Genomic DNA, 19,443 nt, shown 5'->3' on the forward strand with positions numbered 1-19,443 from the left:
AAGGTCTGGACTGTAAGGAGGGTGCTCAAGAAGTTTCAATCCTGCACCCCGCAAATATTCGGTGCATGCTTTGGCGCGGTGAACTGGAGCGTTATCGTGATGGAGAAAGGAAGTGTCCATTCTTGACTTCAGTCGAACGTTCTTCAAAGACTGGATGAGTTTGGGCAGGCGCTACTCAGTGTACCACCTAGCCGTGACTGTCTTCTGTGTGTCCAAAACAACACGCTCCACAATACCACTAGATTTGAAAGAAAAACAGCTATCATTTTCTTCTTTACTGATCGGCATTTTCTGACAGCTACGGGTGTGTCGTCAGCTTCAAAGACCCAAACTTTGTTTTGAGTCTTAGTTGGCACGTCGTAATAGTACAGCTAAGTCTCTTCACCTGTCACGATGTTATTCACATACTGAGGTTGTCCCTTAGAAAACTGCCCGCATCTCGTGGTCGTGCGGTAGCGTTCTCGCTTCCACGCCCGGGTTCGATTCCCGGCGGGGTCAGGGATTTTCTCTGCCTCGTGATGGCTGGGTGTTGTGTGCTGTCCTTAGGTTAGTTAGGTTTAAGTAGTTCTAAGTTCTAGGGGACTTATGACCACAGCAGTTGAGTCCCATAGTGCTCAGAGCCATTTGAACCTTAGAAAACTTCCTTAACATCTCCCGGCACCAAGTCACACGTCGTGTCACCTGCTCTTCCGTCTATGGCACCCAGAGACAACAAGGTTACTTTACTTGCAAATGATCATGCAGAATGGAACGAATTGCAGGTGAATTTTGCCCTAAGTTATCTATTGCTTATAGGTCACTCGCCATTCGCCTGTCTTCGTCTAGCATTTTCCTCACAGCATCAATGTTTCTCTCCGTAACTCATGATCGTGGCCTTCCCGGCTCTCTTCAGAGCGAAATTTCCTCTTTGGAATTCTCTGTACGACCTGAAGATAGTTGTACGATGTGGACACACATCGCCGAGAGCAAGAGTCGTTTCTTCAAAGCACTGGTCTATGTTTAAACCGCGCGCGAAGATGTACGCAAAAGTGTCCGAATCTCACTTCGTGAGCCAGACGCCACAGCAAGCACTTCAAACTGAACCTGCCACTGAACGTCTGCGCCCCCAGACTTGACACAGCGGCAACAATGCAAGTATGAAGTATTCTCAAAACACAGCAACAATCAGCCTCCTGCGACTTATTGCTGAGTCATATTGCACAACTTTCTTAGTACCCGTGTACGTTTTAGAAAACCGAGTAGCCCTCCGGCTGTGAGATACGCTCTGTAATTCCGTTCTTGAGTGCAAGAAACTCCGGTGTGCCATACAGAACACGGTGGCATGACCAACTGTCCTCCGGTGTCATGTTGTTCCATGACAATGCAAATCCACGTGTTTCTGTACAAACACAGAGTCTAATCGTGTCTTCTGGATGGGGACAACTGGATCTTTTACCTTATTCTTCAGACCTCTCACCCAGTGATTTTCACTTGTTTCGGTACTAAAGGGAGTCCCTTGCTGGTCAACAATCCAACAACGACGAACAAGTGAAAACTGCAGCCACGCATTGGATTTAATCACAGGCGGCAGATTTCTTTGACGTCGCAATTCAAAAATTTGCTGAGCTGCATGACAAGTGTTTGAATAACACTGGAAATTATGTCGAAATTTAGATAAAATATGTAGAATAGGAGCAAAACGCATTTTAACTGTAGTTTCAGTAACTTCGTTCTTATTAAAATGAAGGACCTTATTTTAAAAAATACCCCTCGTGTACTCATGGAAACCCGGCCGGTGTGGCCGTGCGGTTCTAGGCGCTTCAGTCTGGAACCGCGTGACCGCTACGGTCGCAGGTTCGAATCCTGCCTCGGGCATGGATGTGTGTAATGCCCTTAGGTTGGTCAGGTATAAGTAGTTCTAAGTTCTAGGGGACTGATGACCATAGATGTTAAGTCCCATAGTGCTCAGAGCCATTTGAACCATACTCATGGAAATCAAACAACCTATTTATTGCATCAAAATATTTCATATATTTTATTGTTATTATTAGTACGATAGTAGATATTTGTGGCATGTTAAAGGTAAGAGCGACGGCAGCTTAATATCTTTTTCTGGGCGGTGGAGACGGATACAGTAACAAACTGCGACAACCCCCCAACCCTCTCCCACCCTAAACTGAAATCTGTGATATGTGCCTGCAACACATAAGTTGTACTCATCCGTTCATTCTTTCTGTTTTGCTGTCACCGTCAGGAAATATCCTTGTACTCGTTGTCGCGCCTGGCTAATTTGAGACTGCACTGTCGACTGGGCGTGTAAGATTAATCTTCCGACAGGACACTCCTTGTTTTTACTGATCCCAGGGGCACATAAAGAAAAGGAAGTTTAAAATATATTCGGCAACACCAGATTTGGCGCCTGACTACTCTTAAGACATATATGTGGGGTGTTCAAATTGAAAGGACTCGAAAACATATGTACTCTCTGAAACGAAACAAATAATCGTAGTTAATGAGCAGGAGAACTGTTCTTGCTAGAAGATGCTGGAACTTGTCCACCGTTGGTCCTCTCCTCACAGAATCCCTACATCCATCTACATCTACATACATACTCCGCAATCCACCATACAGTGCGTGGCGGAGGGTACCTAGTACCACAACTAGCATCTTCTCTCCCTGTTCCACTCCCAAACAGAACGAGGGAAAATGACTGCCTATATGCCTCTGTACGAGCCCTAATCTCTCTTAATTTATCTTTGCCGTCTTTCCGCGAAATGTAAGTTGGCGGCAGTAAAATTGTACTGCAGTCAGCCTCAAATGCTGGTTCTCTAAATTTCCTCAGTAGCGATTCACGAAAAGAACGCCTCCTTTCCTCTAGAGACTCCCACCCGAGTTCCTGAAGCATTTCCGAAACACTCGCGTGATGATCAAACCTACCAGTAACAAATCTAGCAGCCCGCCTCCGAACTGCTTCCATGTCCTCCCTCAATCCGACCTGATAGTGATCCCAAACGCTCGAGCAGTTCTCAAGAATAGGTCGTATTAGTGTTTTATAAGCGGTCTCCTTTACAGATGAACCACATCTTCCCAAAATTCTACCAATGAACCGAAGACGACTATCCGCCTTCCCCACAACTGCCATCACATACTTGTCCCACTTCAAATCGCTCTGCAATGTTACGCCCAAATATTTAATCGACGTGACTGTGTCAAGCGCTACACTACTAATGGAGTATTCAAACATTACAGGATTCTTTTTCCTGTTCATCTGCATTAATTTACATTTATCTATATTTAGAATTAGCTGCCATTCTTTACACCAATCCATTCTTTACACCAACCAATAGCCGGCCGGGGTGGCCGAGCGGTTCCTGGCGCTACAGTCTGGAACCGCGCGACCGCTGCGGTCGCAGGTTCGAATCCTGCCTCGGGCATGGATGTGTATGATGTCCTTAGGTTAGTTCGGTTTAAGTAGTTCTAAGTTCTAGGGGACTGATGACCTCAGCAGTTAAGTCCCATAGTGCTCATAGCCATTTGAACCATGTGAACCAACCAATACCTCACGACTTCTTACTAAGGTTGCATATACGAGTATGGCATGCGCTGTTGCTCCGCTTTGTTGAAAGTATCCGTACTGTCATTCATTTTTTGCCTTGTCTACTTTGTCACAGAATGCCGAAAACAGTGTTTAGACTTTTACTTTCACCATTCGGTATATTGCGGTTTTAAATTTATTGTCAACGGCCTTACCTCCTTCACTACACCTGTCCCCGTCAGACTACCTTAGCTCACCAGCCTCGGGTACGGCCAGAACTTGGTCGGGTGACCGCGTGGGCACACCTTTGCTGCAAAGGGGAGAACGCGTGGTGGCGTAAAGTTCCTGATCACCAGACTTTGCACCAGTGGGCTGGATTACATTCGGAACTTCTCGGTGGTGTCTCATGAAGTGAGGGCATGTGACTCTATTGATGTGATCCGTTCGTCGGATGTGGACGGTTAGCCCGTGCTCCACCTTGCTAGGTGGCGATACTGGGGTCACGCTTTCCTTTCTTTCATCATAAAAAATATGACACCACACTGCACATATACCCATTACTGTCGCCCACAATTACCGGATACACTTGAACACACAACTCACGTTCGGGAGGACGACGGCTCGAATCCCCGCCCGGTCATCCAGATTTAGGTTTTCCGTGGTTTCCTAAATCACTCCAGGCAAATGCGGAGATATTTTCATCCAAAGATGGACAGCCGGTTTCCTTCCCCATCCGCGCCGTTGACGGGACATTAAACTCGAAACTCTGTTTCTTCCTTCCTTAAACACGTGACTCTCAGTTCTGGAAGGAAGGGTGTCAATGTGCGCGAAGTACAGACAAAAATCCTTCCAATTAGGCGACTGATCCTGCCTTTCGGGGTCTCTCGGCCAACAATGGCATACAACTTCACTTTTTTAAAAACATTTTAGCCTAGTTAGAGCAATCGTTTATCTTAGATTTTAATATCTGTTCTCATGTTTGCAGTTCATAGTAATTATTACGGTACGCTTCTCGCAAAAAGACAGTTGCTTTTTATTTTCCAAACATATTTTACCAAAGTCACCATCGCAAGGAAAGGGCTGTTTCTTTGTCTTCCCTGAAAACATAGCGGTAGAAATCGCATGAATCTATGAGGAATAAATTATAATTAATTTTTGCACTGTACCTCTGTTTTAAGATTACACTTCGTGATTTATTATGACTTCCTGTCCACGTCAGCCATAGGACTGTTACAAACAGCACACTACGTGCAGCACAGGAATGCCACGGCACAATCTCACTATATTTTCAGAGGAAAAAAAGTGCGCCAACCGACGACACCGTAACTACAGCGATACACAAGAAGACCGGCAGAGCGACCGCGCTTTTAATGCAGGGACTGGCGGTGGAGACTAAACGTAAGTAAAGATACGTGGAAATGTGCGTTATTTTGCGATTATATGATTAACGGTAACTCACAGGAGCGGCGGCAGCCGTAAAATATCTGGTAACATGCGTGTGGAGCTACATAAAGTCATATAACCACAGACAGGTACTAAGAAAATTAGATGTCGGACTTAAATTCTCTTCTTTCGCATTCATCCCGCGAAATGAGACGGGGGTGGGGGTGGGGGTGGGGGGAGTGGAGGGGTGTGACAGAGGTACTCCACCACACGCCGTAACGTGGTTTGCCGAGAGTAGTTGTAGAAAGGTGTTAAAGGGAGACCGTCTTAAAGAATTATCGTATCAGGCTCTCTCTTAGGTCTAATCAAACACCTTTAGTGAGTCAACATTACAGTATGTATAGTACATGACCATTACGAAATAATAATCTCTATATACACTCCTGGAAATTGAAATAAAAACACCGTGAATTCATTGTCCCAGGAAGGGGAAACTTTATTGACACATTCCTGGGGTCAGATACATCACATGATCACACTGACAGAACCACAGGCACATAGACACAGGCAACAGAGCATGCACAATGTCGGCACTAGTACAGTGTATATCCACCTTTCGCAGCAATGCAGGCTGCTATTCTCCCATGGAGACGATCGTAGAGATGCTGGATGTAGTCCTGTGGAACGGCTTGCCATGCCATTTCCACCTGGCGCCTCAGTTGGACCAGCGTTCGTGCTGGACGTGCAGACCGCGTGAGACGACGCTTCATCCAGTCCCAAACATGCTCAATGGGGGACAGATCCGGAGATCTTGCTGGCCAGGGTAGTTGACTTACACCTTCTAGAGCACGTTGGGTGGCACGGGATACATGCGGACGTGCATTGTCCTGTTGGAACAGCAAGTTCCCTTGCCGGTCTAGGAATGGTAGAACGATGGGTTCGATGACGGTTTGGATGTACCGTGCACTATTCAGTGTCCCCTCGACGATCACCAGTGGTGTACGGCCAGTGTAGGAGATCGCTCCCCACACCATGATGCCGGGTGTTGGCCCTGTGTGCCTCGGTCGTATGCAGTCCTGATTGTGGCGCTCACCTGCACGGCGCCAAACACGCATACGACCATCATTGGCACCAAGGCAGAAGCGACTCTCATCGCTGAAGACGACACGTCTCCATTCGTCCCTCCATTCACGCCTGTCGCGACACCACTGGAGGCGGTGCTGCACGATGTTGGGGCGTGAGCGGAAGACGGCCTAACGGTGTGCGGGACCGTAGCCCAGCTTCATGGAGACGGTTGCGAATGGTCCTCGCCGATACCCCAGGAGCAACAGTGTCCCTAATTTGCTGGGAAGTGGCGGTGCGGTCCCCTACGGCACTGCGTAGGATCCTACGGTCTTGGCGTGCATCCGTGCGTCGCTGCGGTCCGGTCCCAGGTCGACGGGCACGTGCACCTTCCGCCGACCACTGGCGACAACATCGATGTACTGTGGAGACCTCACGCCCCACGTGTTGAGCAATTCGGCGGTACGTCCACCCGGCCTCCCGCATGCCCACTATACGCCCTCGCTCAAAGTCCGTCAACTGCACATACGGTTCACGTCCACGCTGTCGCGGCATGCTACCAGTGTTAAAGACTCCGATGGAGCTCCGTATGCCACGGCAAACTGGCTGACACTGACGGCGGCGGTGCACAAATGCTGCGCAGCTAGCGCCATTCGACGGCCAACACCGCGGTTCCTGGTGTGTCCGCTGTGCCGTGCGTGTGATCATTGCTTGTACAGCCCTCTCGCAGTGTCCGGAGCAAGTATGGTGGGTCTGACACACCGGTGTCAATGTGTTCTTTTTTCCATTTCCAGGAGTGTATATTACAAATGGGAAAGTTTAAGTGTATGTTCATTACATTCCTCCACGCTGAAACGGCTGACGGATTTGGCAGAAATTTGAATGGAATTAGCTTCAAACCTGAATTAACAAACACGATACATTTAGAAGTGTGTAGAACACGATATGTTCATTTGTAGAATATAACGCGAAATGTGGAACAATAATTACTCTTAGAAAAAGCTATTTACTCTTGAGTTTTGAACTGTGTCGCATTTGTGAAATGCTGTTATTATTTAATACAGGCTGACAATTATTGACCTATATGAAATAAAATCGTCACAACTTCTGAACAGTATGCGCTAGGACGTTAAAACTGCACTGTTGGCTGCGGAGCATGATGGGAATTGGTATGGGAAAATGGTTTCGTTTAGCGACGAAGCCCACCTTCATTTAGATCGGTTCTTCAGTAAGCAAAAATGGCGCATTTGGGGGACTGAGAATCCGCATTTCGCGATCGAGAAGTCTCTTCACCCTCAATGCGTCGCTGTATTGTGTGCAATGTCCGGTCACGGAATAATAGGTGCGATATTCCTTGATGGCACAGTGACTACCGACCGGTACGTGAAGGTTTTGGAAGATGATTTCATCTCCATTATCCAAAGTACCCTGATTTCGAGAAGCTGTGGTTCATGCAAGACGGAGCTCGACCCCATAGAAGCAGGAGCGTATTTGATGACCTAGAGGAACACAATGGCGACCGCATTGCGGTTCTGGAGTACCCAGAGGCTACTGCCATGGGCCTCGATTGGCCGCCATATTCTCCGGATCGGAATACGTGCGACTCGGGGAGGGGGGAAGGAGGGGGCTATGTTAAAGACAAGGTGTACAGCAATAACCCCAAAACCATTGCTGAGCTGAAAACAGCCATTCAGGAGGTGATCGACAGCATCGATGTTCCGACACTTCAGCGGGTCATGCAGAATTTCGCTATTCCCACTTCAGCGGGTCATGCAGAATTTCGCTATTCCTCTGCGCCACATCATGGCCAATGATGACAGGCATATCGAACATGTCATAACCTAAATCCGAATATCTTTAGTGACGTTTACATGTCGAATTAAGTGTGTGCACTCCGTAGTTTTGTAACTAATTTTGTTTTTTTTTTCATATAGCTAAAAATAATTGTCACCCAGTATGTCCTATACCACACGACTGAACGTAATACGAGGTGTGGCTAGAAAAAAACCGGACTAGTACTGGTGAAACAATAAAACGAATGCAATAAGGCTGAAAGTCGCGTGGCCTGTCACGTGACTCTCGCTCCGCCTACTGCTCGAGTTTCATCTGCCTCCTGCACTCAGTCTGCCCGTGGCGTCTGTTTTAAGTAGTTGACGTTTTGTCTGTGCGTCGGAAAATGTTGAGTGTACAGAAAGAACAGCGTGTTAACATCAAATTTTGTTTCAAACTAGGAAAATCTGCAAGTGAAACGTTTGTAATGTTACAACAAGTGTACGGCGATGATTGTTTATCGCGAACACAAGTGTTTGAGTGGTTTAAACGATTTAAAGATGGCCGCGAAGACACCAGTGATGACACTCGCACTGGCAGACCATTGTCAGCAAAAACTGATGCAAACATTGAAAAAAATCGGTAAACTTGTTCGATAGGATCGCCGTTTAACAATCAGAGCAGTGTCTGAGTTAACAGGAGTTGACAAGGAAAGTGTTAGGCAGATTCTTCATGAAAGTTTCAACATGAACAAAGTGTGTTCAAAAATGGTTCCAAAGTGTCTCACAATTGAACAGAAGGAACGCCGAAGAATGATTTGTTCTGACATCCTGGAAAACATTGAAAGTGATCCCACCTTCTTACAAAATGTTATTACTTGCGATGAATCGTGGTTTTTTACTTACGATCCCGAAACTAAACGCCAATCGATGCATTGGAAAACTCCTGGTTCTCCACGACAAAAAAAAGCACGAATGTCAAAATCGAAATTCAAGGCAATGATGATTGTTTTTTTTTGACATCAAAGGGATTGTGCACATTGATTGGGTACCAGAGGGACAAACAGTGAATCAGCATTACTACATTAGCGTCCTGGCTACCATACGTGAGCGAGTACGGAGAAAACGGAACGATTTGTGGAGAAAAAAGTCATGGATCCTTCACCAAGACAATGCCCCAGCTCACAGTGCGTTGCCAGTGAAGACGTTTTTGGCAAAACACAACATTCCCATCTTAGATCATCCACCCTACTCACCTGATTTGGCCCCCTGTGACTTTTTTCTTTTCCCTAAAGTCAAGTCAGCTTTGAAAGGAACTAGATTTGAGACTGTTGAAGCAGTAAAAGAAAAAGCGACGGAAGTAATGTATGGACTTACCGAAAATGATCTGCAGCATTGCTATGAACAGTGGAAAATTCGTATGGAGCGGTGTAGAGACCGAGGAGGAGAGTACATTGAAGGAGATAACATGAAATTGTAAATAATTGTAAATAAATGTTTTTTCCAGCATCAGTTCGGTTTTTTTCTAGCCGCACCTCGTAAATATAATGCTTATACAATCCTCAAAGGGCTTAATCCATACTTCCATACAAGCGCGTTGCATTTTAGCCGCTGAGCACCAGACGTACCTTACAGCTTCTGAGACTCTTGAAGACTCACATCGACGGTGTCATTTAAACGCTGTGCGACAGAAGAGGCGTCGTTACCTTCACACGTAGAACGTTGGAGTCCTTTAGCGAGGCTCGATTTCATTATGGTATGCGAGGGTGTCCGCTGGTAACATGCACACACGTGAGGGCAGCTGACGTTGCACGAACAAATACTATAAAATTTTCGCTGCACCGAAACAGAATTTGCTAATTTTCTTTCATCGTCGAGTTAGTAATTTGTTACTCCTTCACACCGAAGCAGCTGGACGGATTTGGATGAACTTTGGAATGGAGATAGTTTATCCTGAATTAACACTTAGGCTACATTTTATTTCGAAAAAAATCGCTATTCCCATGAGTCATCCATGAAAGTTAACTACAAAATGAATGCGTTAGTTTTAGCGTCAAGCCATTGGCGCACAACAATGAATCGGTGGGTAACATCAATGAAAAATTATTGATCAAGTACCTGTTGATGTGACCACCTACATATCAATCGATGCAGTGATGACAAGACATGACGCTGCAGAATTTCTTAACTCATTAGAGCTGTTGGGTTTGCCGTCCCGAGGTACAAAGATCGTCCAGTGGCATCAAGTTAGGCATCATGGAGCTGAGAAGACAGGACACCATCATCATCGGCGAAGTCAAAGGAGAGATGGTACTGACACCACGCATTCCTATCGTCCCAACAAAGTTGCCTTTCCAGTTCAAACGCTTACAGTTATCTATGAAAGTTGCCTTCTCGATAGCTATAAATAAATTCCTATTGTCCCAACAAACTTGCCTTTCTAGCTCAGACGCTTGCAGTTCTCTTTGAAAGTTGCCTTCTCGATCACTATAAATAAGAGTCAAGGACTAACGTTAACTTGGCGCACAATGTTTTTCGCACAGACGGCTCTACCTTGATTGCTGGCGTGTACCGAGAGCCAGAAAGCTCTACGTATACGCAGAGGGCAAGAAGTCTCGGAACGTTGTCTACAGAGATGTGTATCAGTATATTTCTGGCTGTCCATACACACCAGGATAATAATGATCTTTTCCGTACTAGGCAAATCGCAAAGTGTGATATTATTCACTTCCTTCCCTGGCACATTTTGTAATTCGTTACTCGGTTGCGCAATTTATCCTTTAGTAAACCAGGGAGTTCTGAGCAAGACATATTCTGTCAGCTTCACCCATCGTCTCAATAAAATGGTTCAAATGGCTCTAAGCACAATGGGACTTAAGAGGTCATCAGTCCCCTACACTTGGAATAACGTAAACCTAACTAACTTAAGGACATCACACACATCCGTGCCCGAGGCAGGATTCGAACCTGCGACCGTAGCAGCCGCCTGGTTCCGGACTGAAGCGCCTAGATCCGCTCGACCTCATCCGCCGGCTTCGTCTCAACATTTTCATTTTTTTTAATGTCACGCGGTTTGTCGGGACGCAAGTGGCTCTTGCCTTGAAGAGAAAGCTTTTGTGATGGTGCATACGCGTGGGTAGTGAGTTTCGGCATTAACACTTCTTTGTTCAAAAATGGTTCAAATGGCTCTGAGCACTATGCGACTTAACTTCTGAGGTCATCAGTCCCCTAGAACTTAGAAGTACTTAAACCTAACTAACCCAAGGACATCACACACATCCACTCCCGAGGCAGGATTCGAACTTGCGACCGTAGCGGTCGCGTGGTTCCAGACTGTTGCGCCTAGAACCGCTCGGCCACCTCGGCCGACAACACTTCTTTGTAAATAACTGTTTAACCGCGGGTAACAGCGAAGGCTAATAGCTAGTAATAATAACAAAAATAATAATAAATCATGAATATATGGAATTTCGGAAATAACAGACTTATTAAAATTGTTCTGAGACATTTCCTAATTACGTTCTTGTCGAATACGAGTAATGGAAGGATGGGTAGAGTAGGCAATTTGACAGGAATGCTGGTTTGCTAAAGGACAGAAGAGAACCGCTGAGATATGCCGAGTCGAAAGCTACACAGATGACAACAGATAAATCTTTAATGTCCTGTTGAAAACAGAGTGGTTTTGGATAACACACAGGTTACTGGAGGGTTTGTTTTCAGAATGGTATGGCTAGAATGTAGAAAGATCTAGCTAAGACGCTAGACGTATGTGATCTGGTAACAGATCTGCTAGGAATATGATATGTGGCGAGAGGTAATGAGGACGAAGAAGAAACAGAGTGGTGTGAAAGTCACGTCGCCTATCCAGTTACATCCATCCTAATTGAGCATAGGAGGAACTGACGTGGTCAAACAACCGAATGTTACATCTTTTCAAGCATTCGTGGTTACCTCGAGTTAACCGAGGTTTTCACTTTCCAAACAAATTAGAAATCCTATTTAATTCCACCTATTATGTATATTACAAGGATAAAAAGTATCACATCTTACATTTTAATTTTTATAATTTTTTCCTAATAATGATGTTATTTTTTCTATACTTTAGTTGATTCTGCAATAAAGCATAGGTCTACTACATAAGTATGGACTATTGCAAGTTGTAGAAAAAAATCAGAGCAGTGGTTTATAAAAATATTTGTACCTGAATTCTGAAAAATACAACTTGCGGGAAATTGCAAATGAAGATATGAATTCAATTAAACTGTGTCTCAGAACATTCCTGAAGCATAGTCTTCATCCTGCAGCATTTCTTCATCTTCAAGCTTCCTCTTGCCATTCCTTTTAGCAAGAAGCTTCTTTGGTAACATGAAGAGAGACTCTTTCAGCTTCATGCACCCGCTGTCTGTCACACTCAAGCAGTTGATCTTCCATATTAGAACCACATTTTATGCCTAAATTTCTCAGGACTTCCAACCTTCCTATCACTCTATCATTGACACATTTCACTACAGCTAGTATACCAACTTTTAATGTATTTAGTCTTACAAAAACAGTCTTGGGTAATATTTCGCATATGCAATGGTTGAAACTTTCATTTGGATTCTGAGGGCGCCCATGAAGACATTTACTAACTAAAACAGGGTCACTCACGCCTCTAAAAATTGGTTTTATTTCATTCATAACAGGCTCAGGAAGAGATTGCTTATGATGGTATATTTGACCACTTTCTTTTGATTTTTGGTAACCACTCCAAGAATCTGCTCCTTTGGGGCAAAGTCTGTGAACAGGGTGGTTATATGTGGACAACTTATGGAAGTAGGTGGCCCATACAGCTTTTCTCATTGCTGTAACATCGTTCAGAGGTGCAATTCGTCTAATGGCCAGTCCATAATAAATCTGTAAACCTGCCTCGGCCAGACAGGGATTGTCCATCAGATAGCAACTTTCCTTTCATTTCTCTTCGTAGCTTCCTCAATCTAGCACCCATCCTGTTTTGCACATGTCCACAACACTACAGTTTTGTTACCAAGGTATCACCATAAACATTGAACTCATTAATTTTATTGAAAGCTTTAGAGTCCCCATCGCCTAGGTACTTTGTATACCTAACGTTATAAACGGGCACCGACCTCTGAAATATTTGTTAAGTTCCATCACACTCCATACATCCACTGTACCCATCATAATTCTTAGGACACTGTTGTTCAATACGTCCTTCAGTGTTACCATGGCAAGTGTGGCCGTACTTGAATAAGCACTCAACATCAACAACTTTTCCACTCTCCAGAGAAGTAGCACTTACAACACCATTCAAAGAACGATGTCCTCGACGTTGCCATGTCCTACCAAGTATAACAGCAATGTTCCTGGTTCCACTAATATTTACAGGTTCTTCTACTGCACGTTTCATAGATGCTTTAGATACAACCGTCAAGGCACCTAAAAGTATTTTTGTGTACTTTCTGAACCTACTGGGAGAAGGAGGAAGGTCCATCAAACCACAAAACGCTTGAGCAGACTTTTTTTCTTTTCCTAATGCACGCATTGGATACACTAACTTCAAATTCACATCATATGAATTATGCACAATGTTCGAAGTAATTTCCGAGGTAGATTTATTGCAGGATCTACACGGAACAACTAATTTTGCCGCTAAACCCTTCCTGCTACATTATTGAGAGTTATTTCCAGACAGCCTACACCATCACATTGTTTACATTTAGCCATTTCCTTTATCAAAGAAGATAAGATGCCCGCATCAACAACAGCAAATCCACTACAAAAAGCGTCATTGTTAACACAAAAATTTCAATCAGCAGGAGGCGTGCCATGTGGGAGTTTCTTCTCTGAATAACTGATACATAGGTTACTTTCAACAGTGTGGCTTGCTTTGTTTTTGGAACTGGTTACCACGGAATTTCCTTTTATTGAATTTCTTGATGCATGGCATAGTTTATATTTGTTGCACAATTAAGGGTATGTACTTCCGCAAATACATGTAGCACTTGGGCAACAAACATTCAGTAACACGTGAACAAACTGCTTCAGCGAAACAAAAGTAAATACTAGCAAAGATAATCATTTACAAACACTAGAAACCTGCACTGCTACCAACATATACAATGTATCATACGTATAATCGCTGGAAACAGAAAGTTCACAGTTCTTTTCGAAATAATACTGGTTTCTGTAACAGAAATAAAGGGGGCGTGGCGGCATACATGACTGTAACTTCAAAATTTGGTATATATAGGTCATTTTTCATTTGAAACCCTATAATGTGTATATCAATGTAATCAGGAAAGACTATAGAATTTAATAAAGACATTAAAAATTTCGATTTTCCCCCCATTTATAAGTACCCTGTATCCTTAAAGCGCTAGGTGGAGGTTATAACCACTTCTTGTTTATCGATCGTTCCGCTCTCGAATAACACGTGCGAAAAATGAACACATAAATCTTTGCGTGTGACCTCTGATTTCTATTATTTTGTCACCTACCTGCGTAGGTGGGAGTCAACAAACTGTTTTCGCATTCGGAAGAGAAAGTTGGTGGTTGAAATTTCGTGAATAGGACTCGTCGCGACGAAAAACTTCTGGTCAACTTGCTTATCATATCTGTGACACCCTCTCCCCTATTTCGCGATAGTACAAGACTAGCTGCTCTTCCTTATTTTCAATGTCCCCTGTCTGGTAAGGGTACCAATCAGCACAGTAATACCTGAGAAGGGGATGGACAAGCATTGTGTAGGCAGTCCCTTTAATAGAAACCGAACGAAGTGGCCCAGTGGTTAGCATACTAGACTTGCATTCGGGAAAATAATAGTTCAAATCCGCGTGCTGCCATCCAGATACAGGCTTTCCTGGATTTCCCTAAATCGCTCCAGACAAGTGCCTGGAACAGGTGGTTCTTTTGAAAGGGCACGGCCGATGTCCTTCCTTACCCATCCTTGAAACAGTCCTAGCTTATGATCCGTCTCTGATGACCTCGACATCGACGGGACAATAAACCTTAGTCTTCGTTCCTTCCTTCTTCTTTAGTAGAGCTGTTGCATCTTTTAAGTGTTGTGCCAATAAAACACAGTCTTTGGTCCGCCTACCCCACAAGATTATCTTCGTGGTCGTTCCAACTTAAGTTGTTCGTAAATGTAATCCTCATACGGATGAATTCACAGTCTTCATTATTTAGGGTGAATTTCCACTTTTCGTATCATACATGTCTCTTGTACAAATAATTTTTGCAGCTACTTTTGATCTTATGATGGCTTCGCTAGATGGTAAATGACAATATCATCTGCGAAGGTGTCAGATTGTCTGCTAAACCATTTATATACGAGGGCGTGCTGAAAACTAATGCCTCCGATAGTTTGTGTGAAAGCTCTTAACTCTTCTTAAATGAAACAAACGTTATCAGCATTCTACACCTTTATTCTTCAAGTCTACGTATGTACTTCTCAACAGGATCACCCCAGCGACGAAACATTTCTCCCAGCTAGAGACCAGTTTGTTGGTACCGTTTGTTGACTTTGTTGACGGAGCCACAACCTCACCTCTGCTCTTCATCACTAGCAAAGTGAAGTCCTTGAAGGTGTTTCAGATGGAAATCGGGTGGGGCCAAGACGAGACTGTTTGGAGGCTGATCGGTGACAGTCAACCCACGGCGTCGGATTGTTGCAGATGTCACAGCGATGGTATGTCGTCTGGCATTGTCGTGCTGAAGGAGACGGTGCTGCATGTGCGGTCGAACTCTTCGAATTCGAAACTCGATTACAGAACGCTGTTTCTCTCGCACCGGACAGTTACGTTACACCCTGCCGTTACATGCTACAATTCGGCGCCCTCTGGTGGCAGATGGCTGCAACTACGTAGACATGAAGAGTAAGAATGTAGAATGCTGATAACATTTGTTTCATTTAAGAAGTTTTAAGAGTTTTCACATTAAAAATTTGGAGGCATTAATTTTCAGCAGGCTTTCGTAGATTAGGACCAGCAGAGGGCGTATAAAACTTCCTTGAGGAACGTCAGATATTGCTTCTGTTTCGCTCGATGACGTCCCCTTAATTACTACGGTCTTGAGCTTTCTGACACGAAACCACGAATCCAGTCACACAAGTGAGACGATAGCCCACAGGCGCGCAATTTGATTAGAAGACAGAATGAAATTTTCACTCTACAGCGGAGTGTGCGCTGATATGAAACTTGCTGGCAGATTAAAGCTGTGTGCCGGACCGAGACTCGAACTCGGGACCTTTGCCTTTCGCGGGCAAGTGCCCTACCAACTGAGCTACCCAAGCACGACTCACGCCCCGTCCTCACAGCCTTAATTCCGCCAGCACCTCGTCTTCTACCTTCCAAACTTCACAGAAGCTCTCCTGCGAACCTTGCAGAACTAGCACTCCTGAAAGAAAGGGAATACCTTTTGGAAGGTAGGAGACGAGATACTGGCGGAATTAACGCTGTGAGGACGGGGCGTGAGTCGTGTTTGGGTAGCTCAGTTGGTAGAGCACTTGCCCGCGAAAGGCAAAGGTCCTGAGTTCGAGTCTCGGTCCGACACACAGTTTTAATTTGCTAGGAAGTTTCCGATTAGAAGATTGTAAGGGTACAGTACCCTTACGTAGTATCGATTATGCACTATTCAGAGATCATAAGTGGTTTAAGCAAAGACCGCAGTGCAGTCAACAATGTGCGAGTGGGTAAGCAGTAGTCGAGTGTTGGAGTCCGTGGGTGGAAGTCGGTTATGAGAGGCTAGAGAGAGGTTGCTCGGTAGCGAGGCCGGAGATAAGTGGCAGAATGGCACACAGTGTTTGATGTTCATAAATGTTTATAAATTGAGTGATTTAATTTATCAATTCCAGCATTTAAGAAAGGTAATGTTATCATTTAGTAGTTTTCACAATAACGGAAGTGGACAACAATGAGTCTCATGACAAGGAGGAAAGATATATATTATGCTAAAATAATTAAAATATAACTTCACCTACAGCGGATGCGAATAATATAGTTCGGTGCGAAACTGGGGGAGGTTACAAGATGATTACGAATATGATTACGAAGTCTTTCGCGACGGAGTCCTTGCATAAAAAGTCCTCGGTTTATTTGCCGCGTCAAATTTTAAGATGCTGGCGAGGAACGGTGTCAGTAACCTTATGGAAATGTGGAAGCATGGAATCAACCTGAGATCCCCTGCCGACAGCACTCACTATTTCGTGTGAATAAAGAGCCAGCTATGTTTCATAAGAACGATATCTTATGAAACCGTGCTGGCTACGCGTCAATAGATCATTTTCTTCGAGATATTTTATAATAAGCTACAGAGGACCCACGCGATGACGTGACGCCTAACAGACAAACTTTCAGTGGAGGCGGGACTCCGCAGCTTTGCATATTACGAGAGTCCAGGGAGGTTTATGCAAAGAGTACACACCGTTGGGGAATGTACCTTTCGGTGGCGGACAGTGTTGACTGTGGAAGGAGGCGTGGAGCCGTACAGGCGACGAAAGGAAGCAAAGTGTTGCCGGCCTACCTGCCATGGAGAATGTGTGTTATGTGCGTCTGTGCCTGCGGCAGAAACGGCAGCGGCAGAAGCAGCAGCGGCGGCTGTTACGGCAGTGAGCTCCGGGGCCACACTGACGTCCCCCGGTGTCTGCAGCCGCGGCCGCCTCGCACCCACCCCCCCACCACCTGCTGCCACGGGACCGAGGCACCCCACCACCTCAGCCGTGGAGCCTAGGTCGCGCCTGAGTCTATACACCACAGTCTAACATAACAGTCTCGACACTCACTGCTGTAAAAGTTGTAGCTTCACTACCGCTCCAAGCGGCGAGTAAGATGAACGTCAGACGTGTCGTAAGCATAATGTTTGTTTTGCATCCATTTCCTACGTAATTTACGAAATATTTGAGTTATTTCCTTTCCTCTAAGGGTTAAAGGTTAAGTCACGGATGCAAAATACTAACGCGAATTCTTTACAGACGAATGGTAGAAGCCGACCTCGGGGAAGATCAGTTTGGATTCTGTAGAAATATTGGAAGATGTGAGGTAATACTGACCCTACGAATTATCTTAGAAGCTAGATTAAGGAAAGGCAAACCTACGTTCCTAGCATTTGTAGACTTAGAGAAAGCTTTTGACAATCTTGACTGGAATACTCTCTTTCAAATTCTGAAGGTGGCAGGGAGCGAAGGGCTATTTACAGTTTGTACAGAAACCAGATGGCAATTATAAGAGTCAAGGGACATGAAAGGGAAGCAGTAGTTGGGAAGGGAGTGAGATAGGGTTGTAGCCTCTCCCCAATGTTATTCAATCTGTATATTAAGCAAGCAGTGAAGGAAACAAAAGAAAAGTTCGGAGTGGGTACGAAAATCCATGGAGAAGAAATAAAAACTTTGAGGTTCGCCGATGACATTGTAATTCTGTCAGAGACAGCAAAGGACTTGGAAGAGCAGTTGAACGGAATGGACAGTGTCTTGAAAGGAGGATATAAGATGAACATCAACAAAAGCAAAACGAGGATAATGGAATGTAGTCGAATTAAGTAGGGTGATGCTGAGGGAATTAGATTAACAAATGAGACGCTTAAAGTAGTAAAGGAGTTTTGCTATTTGGGGAGCAAAATAACTGATGATGGTCGAAGTAGAGAGGATATAAAGTGTAGACTGACAATGGCAAGGAAAGCGTTTCTGAAGAAGAGAAATTTGTTAACATCGAGTACAGATTTAAGTGTCAGGAAGTCGTTTCTGAAAGTATTTGTATGGAGTGTAGCTATGTATGGAAGTGAAATATGGACAATAACTACACTCCTGGAAATTGAAATAAGAACACCGTGAATTCATTGTCCCAGGAAGGGGAAACTTTATTGACTCATTCCTGGGGTCAGATACATCACATGATCACACTGACAGAACCACAGGCACATAGACACAGGCAACAGAGCATGCAAAATGTCGGCACTAGTACAGTGTATATCCACCTTTCGCAGCAATGCAGGCTGCTATTCTCCCATGGAGACGATCGTAGAGATGCTGGATGTAGTCCTGTGGAACGGCTTGCCATGCCATTTCCACCTGGCGCCTCAGTTGGACCAGCGTTCGTGCTGGACGTGCAGGCCGCGTGAGACGACGCTTCATCCAGTCCCAAACATGCTCAATGGGGGACAGATCCGGAGATCTTGCTGGCCAGGGTAGTTGACTTACACCTTCTAGAGCACGTTGGGTGGCACGGGACACATGCGGACGTGCATTGTCCTGTTGGAACAGCAAGTTCCCTTGCCGGTCTAGGAATGGTAGAACGATGGGTTCGATGACGGTTTGGATGTACCGTGCACTATTAAGTGTCCCCTCGACGATCATCAGTGGTGTACGGCCAGTGTAGGAGATCGCTCCCCACACCATGATGCCGGGTGTTGGCCCTGTGTGCCTCGGTCGTATGCAGTCCTGATTGTGGCGCTCACCTGCACGGCGCCAAACACGCATACGACCATCATTGGCACCAAGACAGAAGCGACTCTCATCGCTGAAGACGACACGTCTCCATTCGTCCCTCCATTCACGCCTGTCGCGACACCACTGGAGGCGGGCTGCACGATGTTGGGGCGTGAGCGGAAGACGGCCTAACGGTGTGCGGGACCGTAGCCCAGCTTCATGGAGACGGTTGCGAATGGTCCTCGCCGATACCCCAGGAGCAACAGTGTCCCTAATTTGCTGGGAAGTGGCGGTGC

At 45.1% G+C, this 19,443-nt stretch overlaps 1 protein-coding gene across 1 annotated transcript in view; it reads right to left on the reverse strand.

Annotated features, from left to right (window-relative positions):
- Nucleotides 1-17,373, reverse strand: part of LOC126262490 (uncharacterized) — a 243,174-nt gene extending 225,801 nt beyond the window's left edge. Inside the window, exon 1 of the mRNA XM_049959155.1 lies at nt 17,251-17,373. Within this exon, the coding sequence (XP_049815112.1) occupies nt 17,251-17,257 (7 nt within the window). The 5' untranslated portion in view covers nt 17,258-17,373. The remainder of the gene's footprint in view (nt 1-17,250) is intronic.
- Nucleotides 17,374-19,443: the final 2,070 nt, after the last annotated feature.

This window comes from Schistocerca nitens, chromosome 6 (assembly GCF_023898315.1).
Source record: "Schistocerca nitens isolate TAMUIC-IGC-003100 chromosome 6, iqSchNite1.1, whole genome shotgun sequence".
Taxonomy (NCBI): Eukaryota; Metazoa; Arthropoda; class Insecta; order Orthoptera; family Acrididae; genus Schistocerca; species Schistocerca nitens.